The sequence below is a fragment of the Schistosoma mansoni genome, chromosome 2 (genome assembly GCF_000237925.1).
Source record: "Schistosoma mansoni strain Puerto Rico chromosome 2, complete genome".
NCBI classification, from domain to species: Eukaryota; Metazoa; Platyhelminthes; class Trematoda; order Strigeidida; family Schistosomatidae; genus Schistosoma; species Schistosoma mansoni.
The window spans coordinates 5,618,178-5,637,060 of record NC_031496.1 but is presented as its reverse complement, the minus strand read 5'-3'; the positions used below and the strand labels follow the sequence as shown (position 1 = coordinate 5,637,060).

At 34.5% G+C, this 18,883-nt stretch overlaps 2 protein-coding genes across 2 annotated transcripts in view; both read right to left on the bottom strand.

Moving 5' to 3' along the window:
- Nucleotides 1-4,846: 4,846 nt before the first annotated feature.
- Nucleotides 4,847-4,966, bottom strand: Smp_134310 (putative brg-1 associated factor; the record flags this gene model as incomplete). The annotated part of the gene is made up of 1 exon (XM_018795450.1): nucleotides 4,847-4,966. One exon carries the CDS (start codon nucleotides 4,964-4,966, stop codon nucleotides 4,847-4,849), a length of 120 nt encoding a protein of 39 aa, XP_018649762.1.
- Nucleotides 4,967-12,108: 7,142 nt separating this feature from the next.
- Smp_134300 (putative beta-hexosaminidase B) overlaps nucleotides 12,109-18,883 on the bottom strand; it is a gene marked incomplete at both ends in the record, with an annotated part of 39,510 nt that continues 32,735 nt past the window's right edge. Inside the window, 5 exons of the mRNA XM_018795449.1 lie at nucleotides 12,109-12,173; nucleotides 15,254-15,543; nucleotides 16,562-16,666; nucleotides 17,643-17,736; nucleotides 18,177-18,330. Coding sequence (XP_018649761.1) covers nucleotides 12,109-12,173; nucleotides 15,254-15,543; nucleotides 16,562-16,666; nucleotides 17,643-17,736; nucleotides 18,177-18,330 — 708 coding nt within the window. The remainder of the gene's footprint in view (nucleotides 12,174-15,253; nucleotides 15,544-16,561; nucleotides 16,667-17,642; nucleotides 17,737-18,176; nucleotides 18,331-18,883) is intronic.

Here is an 18,883-nt window from a genome sequence, read left to right as displayed (position 1 = left end):
TGCTCTGCTTTTCGTCCTTCTTCTTTTCTTACACCTTTTTCAGCCTCCTGCATATTCTACCACCCAAAAGCAGAATGTGCACGGGTGACTTCGACATACACCGTTATTAATGCTTCCTATATTCTGGAGGGATATAAGTTCGAAACTTCTAAAAGCCCCCAACTTCACATGTATCTATTCTCCACCATCAGCTTGTATGCATGCAACGCTTACCTCCATAAAGTGCGCCGAGTGTGATGTAGAAATGTTCCTTATAAATCCATTTACATGCATATCTTATGAAATATCAGCCCGGATGAATAATTTTCAACAGTGAAAATTGTAACTTCTTTAACAATTTGATCTTGCCTGTAAACCGGCATGCCTCATGTGACAATCTGTTATTTGAGAAGTAAATTATTATTATTATTATTATTATTATTATTATTATTTGAGAGTTTTTGCTCCGGGAACCTACAAAATTGAAGGTTTGTTTTATAATTGTTATAATTATTGTTGTTAGAACGACTTTGGTCGATTATTTGTGAATTGCGAATGAACTTGGTATCTAATTTGGAGTTTTGGATCTCTTGCCTACTTGGGTTCGCGATTTGCGAATATCGACGGCCAGTACTTCAATAGTTGGAACGGGCAAAAACTCATAATTGGACGTAACAATCAGTCACTCGCTAGCCTATAAGAACGCTATAGCTGTTTACACAATAAGGTGTTTTTTTAACTCGCAAACAAGAAAAGTACTTGAACATAACTTCACTGTTCTACTAATCAGTCCCTGTTATCTAGGAAAGAAACTAATAATGTATACAGTTCATATCACTACTTGATAGCTTTGTACATAGTTACTTACTTCCTTACGCCTGTTGCCCCTCGTGGAGGAACATAGGCCTCCCACCACCATTCTCCATCCAACTCTGTCCTGGGCAATCTTTTCCAATTCTTTCCAGTTGTGTCATTCATCCTTTTCATATCTGCTTCTACTTCCCAGCGTAATGTGTTCTTTGGACTTCCTCTTTTCAGCTTCCCTTCAGCATTCCAAGTTAGGGCTTGTCTCGTGATGCAGTTTGATGATTTCCGTAATGTATGTTCGATCCACTTACAACGCCTTTTCCTAATTTCCTTTTCAGCTGGAAGCTGGTTTGTCCTCTCACATAAAACGCTATTGCTGATAGTATCCGGTCAGTGAATGTTGAATGTTTTGCGTAGAAGTTAGTTGACAGTTGTTTTAAGTTCCATATGTTCTTCAATTGTAAAAATGCTGTCCTTGCTTTGCCAATCCTCGCCTTTACACCTGCATCGTATCCTCCTTGTTTATCAACGATGCTTCCCAGGTACGTGAGTGTTTCCAGCTGTCCCAGAGTAATAATGGACAATGTTGACAATCTTCTGAGGAACTTCGTAGTGTCGAAGACGCTTACACAATATTCTCCGGTCCACACTGTCAAACGCCCTATCATGGTCAATGATGTTGATGTATAATGATGAGTTCCATTCGAATGATCGTTCAACAATGATCCGTAGTGTCACAGTTTGGTCTGTGCACGACCGATCCTTACGGATTCTCACCTGTTGATCTGAAGTTGGGCGTCTACTGCGTCTTTCATCCGGTTCAGCAACACTCTGTATAAAACTTTTCCTGGTACTGACACTAAATTGATGCCTCTGTAATTCTCACATTTGCTCAAGTCTCCTTTCTATAGCATAACTGTCTCATATTCCTTTTTCTTGCAGCCTTTTCCGCCACCGTTGCTAGTTTCCCCATGTATTACTGCTTGTAAGCTATAATGCTTTTCTTTACTTCCTTGTTTGCTTCTGCGTAGTCTGCTTGCGCCCTGACTTCTTCTGCTCTTGTTCGACTGTTACTAATCGCTGTCTTTTTGTTCTTCCTTTCTTCAATCATGTCCAGGATTCCCATAGAGATCCATTCCCTATGATATAGCCTCTTAGGACCCAGAACTTCCCGACACATTGAAGTTAGTGCTTCTTTTATCCCTTTCCAGTTGTCCTCCATCGTAGTTTCTTGTTCTTTCAGTAGATCCTGTGGAGCTTGGAATTCGTTGGACCTGTCGGTATCTTGAGGGAAGGCTGTGTTGAACCTTTGTAATGCTGTTCCCCCAGTTAGTTGTTCAGTGTTTCTCTGGCTTCAGTCTGTTCTTGGCCACAACCACGTGGTGATCTGAAACTATGTTAGCTCCTCTCCTGGTTCTCACATCTTCTATTGTCCTTCGGAATTTTTTGTTGATACAAATATGGTCTATCTGGTTCTCTGTGGTGTGGTCCGGTGAGATCCATGTAGCTTTGTGCATGCGTTTGTGTGGGAATATTGTGCCACCTATAACTAATTTGTTGATTGCACATAGATTTACAAACCTCTCCCCATTTTCATTTCTCTCTCCTAATCTATGTTATCCAATTATATTTTCATATCCTGTGTTGTCCACTCCGACTTTAGCATTTAGATCTCCCATCCGGATGGTGAGGTCCTTTCTTGAACACTTCGCTATAATTGATTGCAGCCTCGAGTAGAACTGATCTTTGTCGTCGTCGTTGCTATGATTGGTGGGTGCATAACATTGGATAACGTTCATCGTGATCCCCTCCTTTGTTTTGAATGATGCTTTGACAATTCCGAATCCATGAGATGCCCATCCTACAAGTGCATTTCGTGCTTCTGTTGCTATTTGATTTGTCTTCCCCGTGTCCCACATTGTCCGGACGTTCCATGTACCTATAAAGAGTGTGGCTCTGGTTGTTAGAAGGTGCATTGGCCTCATGATTTCCAAAGAATATCGGCCTTCATCATGAGGCGTCATAATTATTCCTTCAACTCCCAGGGCAGAGTTTAAATGGTTTGAATTATTTTTTCTGGTTAGCGTTTTTTTAGCGAGTTAGTTTTCTACGGGATGGGGTCGCTAACCCCATACCCAACCCTCCTCCTTTACCCGGGCTTGGGACCGGCAGTAACTCTAAAAGAGATACAGGAGGAGTTTTTGTACATAGTACACATTACAATATTTAGACATTAATATTCTTCTCATCTTGGAAAATCGCTTTTATATTTGGTGTAAGTTGATGGTTTATCATTATCTGTAAAAATAATATTGTTGAATCTGTTCCGATTCAACTGTTAAAAGAATTAACAAGAAATATCCATACAACGACATAACTAACAACCAGTCCTTCACGTTTAATGATGAAATTCATCTGTGTGAGCTACTGTCATCTGAATTGAATCGATGTACATATGTGCCAGGTTTTAAGTTGCATATGGTTTACCGCCGTTTGAATGTGTTCAAAATAAGGTAATATAGTAGTTCATGTCGTGTGAATCGAGCTTTTAAACCACTGACAAGACAATACAATGTTTGGGGGGGGGGTTTCTACGACAACAGTCAAACTATAAGGTAGTTGAACAGTGAAATTGCGTCCATTATGTAATCATTTGGTTTCCTGTTAATCATTGTCAATTTATTTGTTGAAAAAATCTTTTTCACGTTTTTTTCTATCCCACATAAAGATATGAAAGATTCAAACAGTCCACTATTTACTAATAGTGGTTTGAGCGATGTTAATAGCTGGTTATCAGGTTTATTGTCACTTGGTATGTCGGAGTCTATTGCTATAGCTATCAGTACGTTTGTTATTCTTATATTGGGTATTGGAGTTTTGATATGTTGCTGTCATCGTTATAGTAATCAATATTCAAATTATAGACTTGCGTTTAGAAATGGTGGAATTTTTTTGGATATTTTTAGTCATCCAAGAACTGCGACAAATAATATTTATAGTTATTCTAGATAGTATTGTAAGATCATCTACGTTGATGATCTATGTCAAATGATTGGGGGCCTACTATAGTTAGACGAGAATGGTGACGAACCAACTAACGCTGAAGTCACACCTAGCGACCAGCCCTTACGTGGATTGAACCATCGACGCATCAAAGGATCATGGACGCTATGGAGACTGTACAACACAAAGGACGTTATTACAAGAATATATTAGTTAAGGTACAACCACGAAAGTACAGAAGTGAAAGAACAACCACTGCCGCGTGGGCCAGTCCATGGAGTATATTTTATTGATTGATGCGCGTTGACTATCCTTGACCTTGACAGGGATCGATGATCTGTTCGATATTCAGTGACATTTCACCGACCCTACAGTAGTGTCTAGGTATAATATCGGTCAATGCTGATGCACAGTCACAGTTATCAGATCATGTAGGTTTGATATCTCATGTAGACTGTGATCAACAGAACATTGCTAGGAATTGACAACAGAAAGCTTCCTTTCCTTCAGACATATTGATGATCGGGGGGAGGAAGTTTTTCACAACAGCATGACTGTAATGTACCTAATCAACATTGCCAAACGTTAAATCAGTATCTGATATCATCTGAAAATATGACTACAGAAAAAGAATCACAATTACACTGTTTTGTCCAAACTCCTTTAAAGCTACCACTGATAGATAGGCATTATCCTTTGTTAAACCCCTCTCAATGAAACTATGGGAACCCATTATTTTGTTTCCGTTGGTCATCATGGTATTGACTCCTATTCGTCAACTAATACCGATTCGGACAGAGCATGTAATCTTCAAAGTAGTCCACAAGGGCCTCGTGCTTTAATTCATGCGGCCTTAGGCAGTCCATACACCTACAGAAGAGGTAATTGTTTTAAGTTGTATATGATTTATTCTATTTTATTGTATTTTCGCTATTTTCCCGTAATTGTAACGAAGCAAACTGTAACTGTAAGTACATGATAAACAATTTTAGACAAGGGAAAATAATTCATTAGTTCAATTTTATCCTTGGTATGTGTTAGACTAGAAACAGTGAGCCTACAATTTAATATACGTTTGAACTTCATGGTCAGTACCTTTACGGACAAGGAAACGACGCAAATTAGTTGGTTCGGACTTATGGGCTATCCATATATGATTAATGTGGTTTGTGCTCATTAGCACGATATCTACTGACTAACAGAACCAACTGATTAGCTTCGATGGTTATTCATCATTCTTCTTCATTAGTGTGTGGGATTTCTCAATCAAGGATCATAAAGTACGATTTCAAACAATTTTTTTCCGGTGGTTACCTCATTTGCACTAATATTTTATTTTCAAATCATATCTACTATGCATACTCTTTCATGTTACCACTAATACTGTTACTACTTCGACTACTCTGGGGATTTGTCTTGGAAATTTCACCTCTCTCTTCTAATGATCTATGGAAGCTTGAATTGATGTACATATTTTTCAGGTTCTCAACATAAAAAACAGCGTAGAATCTGACACATGTGTACTGTTTCAAGTCGTTATACTACATTGACACAGAGACACAACATTTCAAGACATATCCCAGAGTACTGGAAGTAGTATCAGTATTAGTAGTAGTTGAAAAAGTTTAGATACAGAAATGAGAAGAAAAGGTATAAGGAGATTTTCGGGACTTGAGTTTTAGAGGAAGACAAGGTGTGAAGGTACCTCCACCATTGCGAACGATTATAAACCATGCGATAATCACGCGAAACTTTACTAGTTATTCTACATCAGTCAGTCAGCTACAACGTAAGACTAACTCAGTCTACATCTATTGGCGTGGTTAAGTCCAGTTGTCAGTGAATTCATGGACTTGTGCCGCATCTCAGTTTTTCCGCCCCTAGCTTTTCAATATATTCCTACAATAGACAACATCGATCGTCCAGGTAGGCGATGGTTGGGCATACGTAACATATGAGACTGGCTTGGAATACTAAAGGATAATTTCAAAAGTATTCATTTGCGAGAACAATTATCATGAACTGTATACCGAATAAAAATTCGTCATTTAAAGTAATTTTGTTGATATATTCGTCATCTCTAAAGATGTTCTTTTTCTGGATATCCATTCTTTAGCCTATTTATCTAAATATTCGAGTATCAATTAATTGATCCTCAGCACAGAACCTAGTCTTCGAACGTTCTGTTAGTCTAGTTATTCTCCCTCTCACACGCAACAGGTTCCTTTTTATTCCTTCTTGTCATTGCTAATTTACCTTATAATTATTGTTATTCTTATCAGTCTTTCATAATGAAATTAGATCAGTGTTATATATTTATATGTGTAATTTCAATAAAAATTGACATGTGTATAAATATTTTGTAAAATCCACGGGAACCATCTATTTTAACATTAGGTTACATTGACAGTTGTAATTGTACATGCATTTTATTCACACACAAGCGCTATTCCATACAGCTTGTTGGGTTTTTTCAGGTTATTTATTTAGTATTTTCTCATTCATATGCTATATTTACCGTTTTGTTGGTTCCGCTGCTACTTTTATTTGATCAGTAATAAATTTTCTTTTTGAAGATAAGTATATAAGACAATCCTTAAAAATGCAGTATTTCATGTTTATAGCTGCGGTTAAATAAGAGTAAACAATATGATTCGGAGTAATTGTCTGAACTTTGTCATGAATTGTGCCCTTGTTTCTTATCACATAATTTATTCGCTAATTAGAACACCGAATTATATGACCAGACCAATGACGCACAAACCAGTACGAGCAGCCTAGAGTCAACTCTGAGTCCTGATTGGTCCTTCTTTCCTAGTACTTACTGTTGAGTCCAGAACACTAATATGAGTTTCCATTGTATGGATCATATATTTCAGACTTGCTTGGTTTATATGCAAGGAAACCAGAACACATCATGCCATAAGATAAAGAATAACAATTATACAAGATCAAGCCCAAAAGTGACTGTGATTGGGAGATACTGTAACTAATAGATCGGGAATAACTTGAGAATAGTAAATCGTATAATAGTAGTCAATGCGTCAAATGGAAGCTTATAATAAGAGGAATTTAAATATACATATAATATAGTTACTTAATAGTTATCCAATAGGAATATATGTAATACTAGTCTAGAAATAAATCCTAGCAGTTACCGTTCATTTATTCCTCATTCGGACAGAACACTAGTTTTGCACAATTTTTATGTAGCAAATTTTCATAATGAAATGATATTAGTGGATGAATCTGTTAGGAATAAAGCCAAGACAGAATTCAGTGGTGTATAGTATTTCTGAATTAAGTCAGTCTATTGATTTTGCAAATTCTATAAAGAGTAGATTATTGTGACTATATACTAGCTCAAAGTTATTAGTTGACCAAACATTGAAAATGATGTGTAATTATATTCATTATTCCAAAAGTTGTTTAATTAGTGGTTGGTGGAAAAAATCAGTCCGTTTCTACAGTCTTATTTCCTTCCCTGGGTTGACAAAGTAGTCTCGTTCCATCGCAGTCATTGGCAGTATTTCACAGTTTAGCAAACAACCGCACCAGCAATAATAATAAGCACTTAGTTTCAAGTCGCAGCCTTGATAAACCAGTCCCGATTCAAGACACAACAGAATTAAACTTTCTTCACCAATAAGCATTTTAAAGTTCAGCCGGCATTTTATAGTTCGTGATATCAATATTCGATTCGATAAATGCAATCCTTCGCCTATAATGTACATGCTTTACTTGATGTATAACTTAGTTAAGCAATCGATTATTACAATTATATTCATTCTTACCTTAAGATAAAACTTCCATCGACTTTGCAGTTTAGTCCCTCGTAAAAATTTCGTATAATGATGATCTCACGTACTTCATAGTGTCAAAGAAGATTCTATAAAGTTCTATTTATGCTGTCGAATGCATTGGCATAATTGAAGACGTCGATGTATAGCGATGAGTTCTGTTCAGTTGATTGCTCAGCAATAATCCATAATACCGCAAATCGGTAGGTAAATGATCGATCCTTGCGAAAGTCAACCTTTTGGTCTCGAAGTTGGGGGTCTTCTGAACCTTCCGTTCAGTTCAGCAACACTTGAAAACTCCGTCTGATACTAATAGTGGTGTGATGCCTCTGGTTCTCTAGCTTAATAATTTCCCGTTTCTTTAGTCCCTTGACAAAGTATCCCTCTTTTCAATCTGTACTTCTTACTCTCAAAGCTTTACGAAGAGAACATGGGGGCATCTCTTCATCTACCTATATGTCTTATTTGAACGATTCTACTACTGGTGTTTCTATATCCCAGCACTTGGTTTGTTGAAGTTATTGCCTCTTTAATCTCTTTCCAATTGTTCCTTATAGTGTTTTTTTCTTCTACTGGATCTTGTAAGACCTGAAGCTCACTCCTGAGAGCTATCTTTAATTCGCTGAGTTCTTTACTATCTCAAAGGAAGCTTGTATCAAACTTTTGTAATGCTGTTTATCCAGTTGTCTATAGCTTATTTAACCTAAGTTCTAGTTCGGCCATCATCGGATGGTTATATAAATCTACCTCAGCTCCTTACTTTGTTCTTACGTCTTCTATGAACCTTCTAAACCTGTTATCGATGCACATATGATCGATCTGGTTTTCTGTAGTGTGGTACGGTGAAAGTGAGGTGACTGCGACTTAGTTAAGATGGTCAGATGTTTCTTTCGCTATTTCTCTAGGATGAACTGGAGCCTCAATAAATTTGTATTTATCGTCGTTTCTGACATCATTGGTGATAGAATATCATTGAAACGCTCAAAATTGTCCGGATGTTCTATGTACTTATATTAGTTGTTGCTCTAGTTTTCAGGAAGAAAGTTCACTTACTGACTGCCAAAGAATCTCTACTTTTATCATGATGCGTCATAACTCCCCTTTATGACATTTCTTCGACTCCCTGGTTAGAGTTCAAACGGTTTTGACGATTCTTCTGATTAGCGTTTTTACCAAGGTTTTTTTCACGGGATGAGTTTAGTAAACCTTATAAATGCTCCAAGCGCAGTTTTCGGCTTTTACATTAAAACAGAATTTTTCTCAATGTCTCTGCAGTTTCTAAAAAAAATATTTGATTTTATCTACGATTGAAATATTATTCCGTTTACTTAATAAAGTAATGTGATGCCAAAAACTTCGTTGGCAAAATTTAGAAGATATTTTTCTGAACTCCTTGGAAATATTTTTCATTTGTAGCAATATACGAGTCCGATCTTCATCCCCGATACTCAGAACATACATTAAAGTCTCCAAAGTTCACCTGCCTCGTCAACAACAGAGAAGAACATTCCCACAAGCTCATCTTTGTAGTATCTTTAAGGTGGGTCTTTCAGAAATGTATATTAAAGTATATATTGCAGAAGTAGTTAATAAATATAATCATTGCGTAAGATAAAATAGAAATTGACGGGAGATACAGGATAACAGGTGAATACGGCTAAGAATTACGCCTATAAGTAAATCATGACTCTAACACGTCAGTGTCTGAAACTAAATAGGGCCGTTTCCGAATAGCATGAATGGTCATTTACTCATGATTACAGTATTTCTTGGTATGGGGTTGTGGAGATTGCTGAATTTCATTGTAATCATGGACCGATGAATGTTGAACCACCATTTAAAATGCGGAAGGTCTTTTTGTCCTATTATGGGACTCCTCGTCAATGTGCATCCACAATGCCGCATGCGGGACTCGAACCCGAAACCTTCAGTTTCGCGCTAACTTTCAAATTTTAGACCTTTGAGCCGGGATCCAATGTCGTTAACGTTTAACTTCGACCAGTCCACAATACTGGTTTTGTCACTTCTTTTTAAGTAATCTGTCTCGAAATTCTGATTGTCTTTGCACTTGATTTATCAATAACACAGTAAATTTACGAATAACACGGAAAATTCATATTCATATGCCTAATAACGAAATTACCTAATTCCTATAAGCAGAGATGGATGGTAGCTAGCAGTGGAATGCAAGATGCGCGTTTCGTCCTATAATGGGACTCACCACTATCCATCTCTGCTTATAATGCTTATATTTAGGGCAGCATCGAGGCAATCTGCGTAGAATACACACATGCCGATAAGAGGCTGATTAATTGTAGTCCTAAATGTCAATGGGAAGATTTAAACGACCAATACAAACATGAATTGCCTAGTTCTTATTACTGCGTAACGAGTCATTGCGATCAAGTAACCTTATCTTTAGATCCAATTTTACATTCTTTGATTTTCTAACTCCTTTAAAGAAAATATAAGGATACATCATTGTATTCACCAACCTCCATTCATTTGCCATTGATTTCATTCATAAACGTAGTACTTATGCATTAATATGGAGCACTTAAGAGCAACTAATTGACATGAAGTATGTCTCTTCTCAACTAGTGTTTCTTAATGTTTTACTTCGTTGAATTGCTTTGATCTTAAAACATTTTCTACGATCACTTGGTATGTTTGATAGAAACCTGTTCTTCTCATTATCTACAGCTTAACGGAGTAATGTGGTGAATAAATGCTTAATTGGGATATACCAGCATATTTTAACATGCAAAATCACACTGCATTTATAAAATATGAAAATCATACAATAAATACACTATTTGCCTACCTTCCCTGGGTTGTCCCTTAAAAACTCCATCGTTATTTCATTCCAGTTGTTATTTTGACTGCTCTCTGTTTCTCCTCCTCTTCTGTCGGTAAAAAGTCTACTTCCGATTTTTGCTAAATACTGCTTATATCTACGAGTACAAGTAGTCCACACCACAGTGAGTATAAATGACAAATTAAAGAGTTTATGGATATTTATACACTGTACACTTTCATATCCTTACATTAACAGCCTTTACGAAAATCGGAATAACACTATCATCAAGCTCCTTCTTAAAAAAATTTCAGTTTTTTCGTAGCATAGAAAGTGTTTATACAAAATATTTTGGCCGGCATAAATAAAAGCCTTTAAAGAACCTTTTGTTATATACTCGATGTTAAAAACAGTTGCAACCATAAAGCGAAAGCTGTGATAACTAAAATTCATCCAAAATTCAGTAGAAATTCAGGTGAAGCTTTATGACATCATTAGAACAAGGTTTTTCGTTATTATGAATCACATAAAGTTTGAGAGTAGTGATAAATTAATCGTTATTATGGTTTATTTGAATCCACTTTGTATGATTTTGTGAGTACGCAACAGTAAGCACTTCTAAAAATGGGTATAATCAGCATTTAGTGCTCTTGGATGTTCAGTAATTTTTCAGCTGCTGTCTTCAAAGAAGATGAGGCCTGCCATCATTCACTTTACCATACTCCGTAACTGGAATCCGTATGGCGTAAATGTGTTTGATTATTAGATCAAACAGTATTTTTTTGAGATGATGAAATACACAAGAAAATATACACTTATCTGATTTAAATAAATTACACAGTGTACACATAGTAAAGTGAATGAGAACTCAAGTGGGCGAAACCAAATTATAAAACCCATACATTAAATACATTATTTACACATCGGCTTTCGGTTGTCTTTTACGAAGTTCGTGATTCTTCCAATGATGCTGTTGTTACAATTGCTTTCTGTTTCCTTTTCTGTTCTCTTCAATTGAATCTTTTCAATCTTCTGCTGCGAGGCATTGCAGTTCTGATTTGTGTTACATACTACTTATATCTGTATGATACACCACAGTAGGATTTGGTGTTTCTACAGAATGTTGGCTCTCTTTATTTGATCAGATGTCGATTAATACTGAAACTATCAGTTTCTGAAACGTCAATAACAGAAATCTATTAGAATTTTTACTCATCTACTGTTGACTGGACTAAAACTATCCACTAGAATATTCAGCAAGGTGGGAAACCAATATACTGCGGCTGAAATCTTTAATAGAGATGAACACGCCCTTTCAACTTTACTGTTAGATAAGACTGAATGGGATTTTGTACTTTACATTCGTTGTGTATGATAACTGTACAAGGATATAAAGCAAATAAAAAGCAATTTTTGCTTGAAGACGAAAATTTAGTATTTGGCTTAAAAGGTTTCATTTTTACGGAAAGTTGCACAAAATTTGAAGTCGACTTATTATCGGTCATTAAGGATTAGACCAGATCCCACCGCGATAATCATGCTTTCTAAAAAGTAGAATATTTAGTCTTTCCAGTACTATTAATCCAACTGATGTATGAATCTATCCAGTGATAAAGTTGTTAAATAACCCAGTTTACTGAATTAAGATAAGTTTATATATTCAAACCTCACTAATTATCCAAGGAACCAAGTAGCAGATCCTTTCAATCCATATTAGTTTACTCAATTACAGTAACCTGGAGAAGTAAAACTGCTGCTTATAGCATAAGATGCTTCGTTGAGCTTGTCTAAAAGAAAATTATGTGATTCATCGTTAAAAATTTGTTAAGAATAAAATAATGCACAAGAATTACAATATTACATTAAGCAAATTCTAATCGCCAATGGTAACCGGCAATATCAAAAATTAATCGAAGTTAGGAATGTGAGCTATTGTATGTCAACCCAGCGGTTATGCTTTCTTCGCTCCAGGTCCAAACCTTGGAGAGGTAATGAAGTGACTACCTAACAGTTTTATATTAGCTTGAAAAGTTGTTCTGTGCTTAGTGGTTTTCAGTGATTGTATAACTGAATTCATAACAATTAAAATTCCAGTGGTGATGATGAGTATCTTGATATGCCATTTCTTGATCTTATTTAGTTGTGATTTTCTCAGTGGTGTGGAATAAATCCACTATCGTTTTTGCACTGTACGACAATTAACAGTTAAAAGTCATAAGTCTTACAGCATGCGTTTAAATCGAATAATATCTCGAAAAAGTATCACCAAAGGTAGTACACTTTACAGACACGTCGAGTTGATAGAATAAGAGACGTAACTGTATAAGAACAGATTAAAAAAATACAAATTCTTCAAAGATGTGTTTCATTAATTGCTTCGATGAAATGTTGATCACGGAGATTTTAATAATGTGAAACAGTAGTTGATAGCAAGTATTTTCTCAGAAAGAAGACTGAGATGTTATGCTAAATTACTAAGATTGTGGTAAAAGGCCGTTACATGGTTTTTACAGGTTTCTTGAAGTACAGAAAATAAAGAAAACTGAGAACACCAGAAAACTACTACGAAAATTACTGTGATAAGTCTACTGTCACATACATGCTTTATCACTTTGTGAGCTTGTTAAAGATATTTTATTTAAACCAATCAACTATTGAATAAGAAAAATGAATGAAACATTGAGAGCAAAGATAGCGTTAAGTTAAAAATATTAACACAAAAGGATTTTAAGTAAGCAAATTAATTCCGAAAGTATTCAGAAACACAATGTTCCTGTTATTTTATTACTGAATACGGTATATGCAAAAAAGTAGCGCAGCGTAGAAACGAGAGTATTGGTTATGTTTCACGGACAGATTCGGCGAAATAAACGGTGGCCCGGAAAGTTAACTTATAGGTTAATTCATATAAATGGTAAATCTACAATGTGAGTTCACTTTGTGACCGTGAAAATTCATCTCATACTCGTAATCATAATGCATTTACTAGTGACTAGCTTCAATAAGTAATTTCCGAGGCTCTATTGAGAAGCCGTGGCTAGTGGAGATCAGCTGCATCGAGTGTGAGGAATGTACCGATTGGAGATAAGAGATTGTCGTTTAGTATCACAGATTGTTAAGAGCTAAACATGTACACCATTGGGTTAGTGGTTAGGTATTCGTGTGGGAGAGCGAAGATCCCAAACTTAGTATCAGGTGGCAAGGCCATGGATACTACAGCTAAAGAGTTCTGTACCGGCAGGAAACAACTGTCCAGTGCTACCAGGTTTCCAATGGTTACCCAAATTAGATCGATCCGTGATCTCGAAAGAATTCAAGTTTTCACGACTGAAAAATTGATTTAAAAAGATGTTACAAATCGTGTCATTCAGGATAGTCTACTTGTTTTAAGCGAGTAGGTTTATGGATTTACTTGTCGACTGTATGGAATTTTATAGTTGAATGAATTTTTCAGATGATTCGGGACTGCTTTTTATAGGTGATTTTGTTAATAACAAGCCATAGACATTACCAAATGACTCAGTGTAGGAGTTCTACGGGGTCAGATCATTTCCATTAATTTAGTGATTTTGAATGTAAATGGGTTTTTTTTTCAACTTGGTATACAGAATAAGCGGAATGAACGTACATAATACCATACCTCTAATGTTTTCATGTAAACCCAATCCCAATAATATGCTTGAAAAACATGCTTTGATCATAAAAACTATATTCTATTTGGCTACTATGTTAAAATCACTCAATTCGAAAAATGTACATACATTTACTTCACACATATGTAAAAATAGTTTTTTCGGTTTCAAAGCCAGACTGAAAGTTTCCATTAAATGAAGCAACATCCAGTGAAAATTTAGTACCAATCATATTTAAGAAAATTAAGAAATAAAGCATAAATAGTCTAAAACATAAAGAACACTGAATCCATACAAGTTGAGGAAAGTCAACAAACGAATGAATAAATAAGTATGTACCATTTGTGAATATAACAGAGCATTATGTGTCAGTACAGTACATAAGGAAAAGTCTTGCCTTTCGTTTATGAAGAAACACAACCACGAATGAAATAAAAAAGTACGCAAAGAAAACAAAGGAAAGCATTAATAAAAACAAGGCGATAATTTACTAATAACTCCTTTAATAGGGATAAAATAAGAAAAAATAATATATTACTGACTGAACTGTGAGTTAGTTTTTCTGCTTCTTCCTTAGCTACAGAGATTTATGTGTAATATGTAATAGGAAAGACAATGACATATAGATTCATGTTTTTTTTATGATTATTAAAGACAATACGATAGTTCCTCCTTACAATAAAACAGTAGTGGAATCGGGTGAAGTGGGGTAATGTGGTATAACACAAGGAAGAAAGAATAAAATAAATACATAAATACACAAATAAAAAAACTGAAAGTATGTCACATGATTACAGACAAACACATTATTATTTGGATAGATAGGTAGATATACGTCTTGGGAAGCGTCTAAAAAATACTTAACGCTTAGCAAAAGTGAATAGGCATTCCGTACAGAAAGACAAAGAGTACGAAAGAGAATACTAGAATCATCAAGTCAAAATGCAATAACACGGCATATATACATATACACTAAATAAGATCAAAGAATAATGAGTGCAGAGATAAATAACTAAATTTTCAATACTAATTGTCAATAAGAAATTGAAATGAAAAATATAATAGAAGTCTCACCAAAATTATGTAATCATGTATGTTAGTAGTAGTAGAGACCAAATTATAATTTCCACTTAAATTCTATACAAATACAGGATATATATGATTAAAGAAAATTATTAGTATTACAAAAATGAAAATACATAAACATAATACTGTACGTATAATTGATAAATTACACTTGACCTTTCGAAATGGTAAAAAATTACGATGGCGCAATAATAATGTAAGTAAAATGCCGATGAAAATACCAATTAACAAATCTTTATTACTCCATAAATTAATAGGTCTATAATAATCATCATTTTTATGTTCATAAATGTAATTATTATTATTATTGTTTGATCCCATTCGTTTCATGATATTTTTATGTTCATCTAGTACAATTTCATTGATATTCCACGCTGTCATCTGTTTAGTACCATCACAATACCCTGGACCAAGAAGAACACCAGCTGGTATACCACGACTGGAAAGAAGTGAGAACACTAATCACTCAAATCATTACTATTTATCATTAGCAAACAAATTATCATGACTCACGATATTATAATGTGTTATATTTAAACAAAAAAGGTTCCCAGTTTGAATTTTAATTTAACCTCAAGTTATACAATTAACAATTATTACATTTCGAGTTAAACAATAAACAATTATAATTGCTGCAAATGTTTATTATAACCTATTTCAAATGCGTAACAGTTCCACTTAAACAAAGATTACTTAAAATGGTGTGTATATATATATATATATATATATATATATATATATATATATATATATATATATGGTGTACATGTGCTCTAGGATCCTGAGGGAATAAAAGGCGTATGAACCTATTGTTAGAGGACGGGCAATCATGGGATTGCATCTTTTACCGTTGCTCCACTGCCTTGTGGATCAGACCTTTAATTCGAAGGCTACGGGTGTGGCCCTCTAAGAAAACCACCTGTTTCGGTCTGAGCACCCGGGCAGTATAACGGCTCACACACAAATCAACGATAACTATCACTGGGCCTCATTGTTATTGTGTGGCGCATATGTATGTAAAATAGTTAAACGGCAATAAAAATATGGTACAGATAATCTAGACAGGAAAATGTGATTATATTTATTTTTAAATTATAGGTATTTGATTATTGATATTTCCGAATCACTAGTTAAATACATAGTTGGACTAACCAATTTCGTTAACCTTTGGTTAATTTTTTACTCTCAAATATAAAAAAGTTCATTCACACAATTTATTGGTATTTATTACTGGACAAAATAATTTATACTTTTATGTAACAATCAAATGCGTCTGTTGGATAAATTGTCAAAACAGTAATTACAGCATCTTATATTCAGGAAGCATATATTTAGAGTATCTGCTTAACCACATGCTTAAACATTGATTTCATTAGATTTAATCACACATAACAAGTATATACAAATAACATGAAGATAATAATAAACAGATTAAGAATTGTAAAATTAAATCCTACTTGATTAAACGACATCGTTGTTCTTCAATGCGCGGACCGGCAAATTCTAAGTCATTTACTTCTTTGGCACTCCAAAGACGTTCTGCAACGGCACTTGTAACCGGCCTGTCATGAATAAATATTCAAAAATAGCAATTATCAAAGAATCTCAACAAATTAATCAGTATTTATTGTCCAGAAAAAGTATTCTAATTATGCACAGATTCAACAAAAAGCAGAATGGACATTTATTTCCTTCCATGAAGTGTGGAACGTAAAAGAAAAAGTATCCGAGAATAGTAATAACATCCTAAACCAGTGAATTTTTTGATAATGAACACTCTCTTTTGTTTAATCTAAATTGTTTCTATACATTTGAAATAAATCGTTGCAGACGACGACAATTACTTTGTCCCTAGATATACTTATCAATATATATCATAAGATGTTCTTGTCCTATTAATAATTAATGGTTCCCAACTGTTCCCTCATATTATTAAAATCCTTGTGATGAATGTATACTTGAATCAATTTATGGAACGTATCTTTTCAAGCAATTTGACCTCATATATTTATTTTTCACATATAACTGGGGAATATACACTTTGAGACATAAAATTTTAAAAACTGGTTCAAAGAAACTTTATTTTCGGCTTTGAAAATGAAAGAGAACTCTTCACTGAACCATTTTTTTTTCTACTTTACGCTTAACACTGATTTCTGTATCAACCAGATCATGCCTTTAGATTGGCATGCATTTTGTAATTATTTTAAAAATATTACTAACTAATGACATATTCATGCATGTATTTTGAAGGATAGACCATGCTTCGGTAAATAAAAAATATAGACTGCCATAGAATTGTCACGAGGAGAAAATATATATGTCAACATTCGTTAAGGTTAGGTTAGACAGCAAACAGCTGGAATTTATTGGATAAACTAGATTAACGAACACTGGATGAGTAGAAAACTACTTATTCAAATAGTAAACTATTCATTGAATTCTATAATGTACTAGCAAAAAAATAAAACGGAGATAATGAGTATATTACAGTTAATTAAACAAGGAAAACAACTGTGGGAAAGCATGATTAATTACCAAATTTTTGTTAGAACTGTATAATCCGATTGGTATTCACTCCACATGCAAGCTTCACCACCTAGAATTTGTCGTTCAGTTTCCAGTGGAGCATCTGTACAAAAAAAATACAACCACCGCCGCAATAACAAAAAGGTAAGTCGATGTCCGATATTAATAATAATGATAATAGCAGCAAATCATCCTACTTCCTTTCACAGTTGATGATAAGTGAAACCAGAAAATAAAAACTTAAGACTCTGTTAAATCACAACCAGTAACCTATGGGAATTATATTCTCAGTGATGTTTTTCATTATCACTATTACTAAAATTATTTCGACTACATTTTTATATGCCTGATCAATTTCATTTCATTGTCCTTATGTAGTATGAAGCATAAATAAATACAAATTCCTACTACCATAACTAACTGGGTTTAACTTCGCACTCGTGAGACTTACTATGCAATAATTTCCTATTTTCGGAAATTCCATGTCAACTGATTATACATAGTCGTTTAACGTATACATTAATTAGAAAATGATCGACTTACGATCGGATGGATCACACAGATAAAAATCTGTCCAACGCTTAATATCATTAAGTAAATCCAAATACCAGCAAATTGAATAGATAATATTGAAACCTTTCGATAAATGAAATGATGAATAACTTTTCCAGACTTGAACGAACAGTGATTTATTAAGCTGTGAAAAAATCGAGCGTACATAAAAAAATGAATGCATGGAATTTTGAAAAAATATGGAAAAAAAAGTTCAGTGACTAAACGTTATGCTTTGAATATAAATAAAATGCCGAATCACATAACTACTTGAAACAACTGTCTCATTCCATTTATAAATTAATTGCTGTCCAGAAGCATTAAGCCAATGTATAAAGTAGAGAAAATGGCGATCACAGTGAACATAATGGTGTTAATACATTATGAAGCCGTATGCAAAATAACTACGATAATTTCACTACATAATCTCAGTTCATTTTCAGTAAACCTTATTTAATTGCCGAAATTGCATGCAAGTTATTGTTGGAGCGTTTATCAACGAATAACTTATCTCCACATGATAAAACTTTACAAAATAACAGTACAAGGTATAAATCTTGGCGATTTTTATTTAACAATATCCGTTGAACAACTTGGTAAATGTTTAACCTTGGTAGTAACTCCATTTCTAGCCCTCCGAAGGTTACTACACGGTACAACCTCGGATACGAAGATGTGATGGAACGGTACGGAATGGG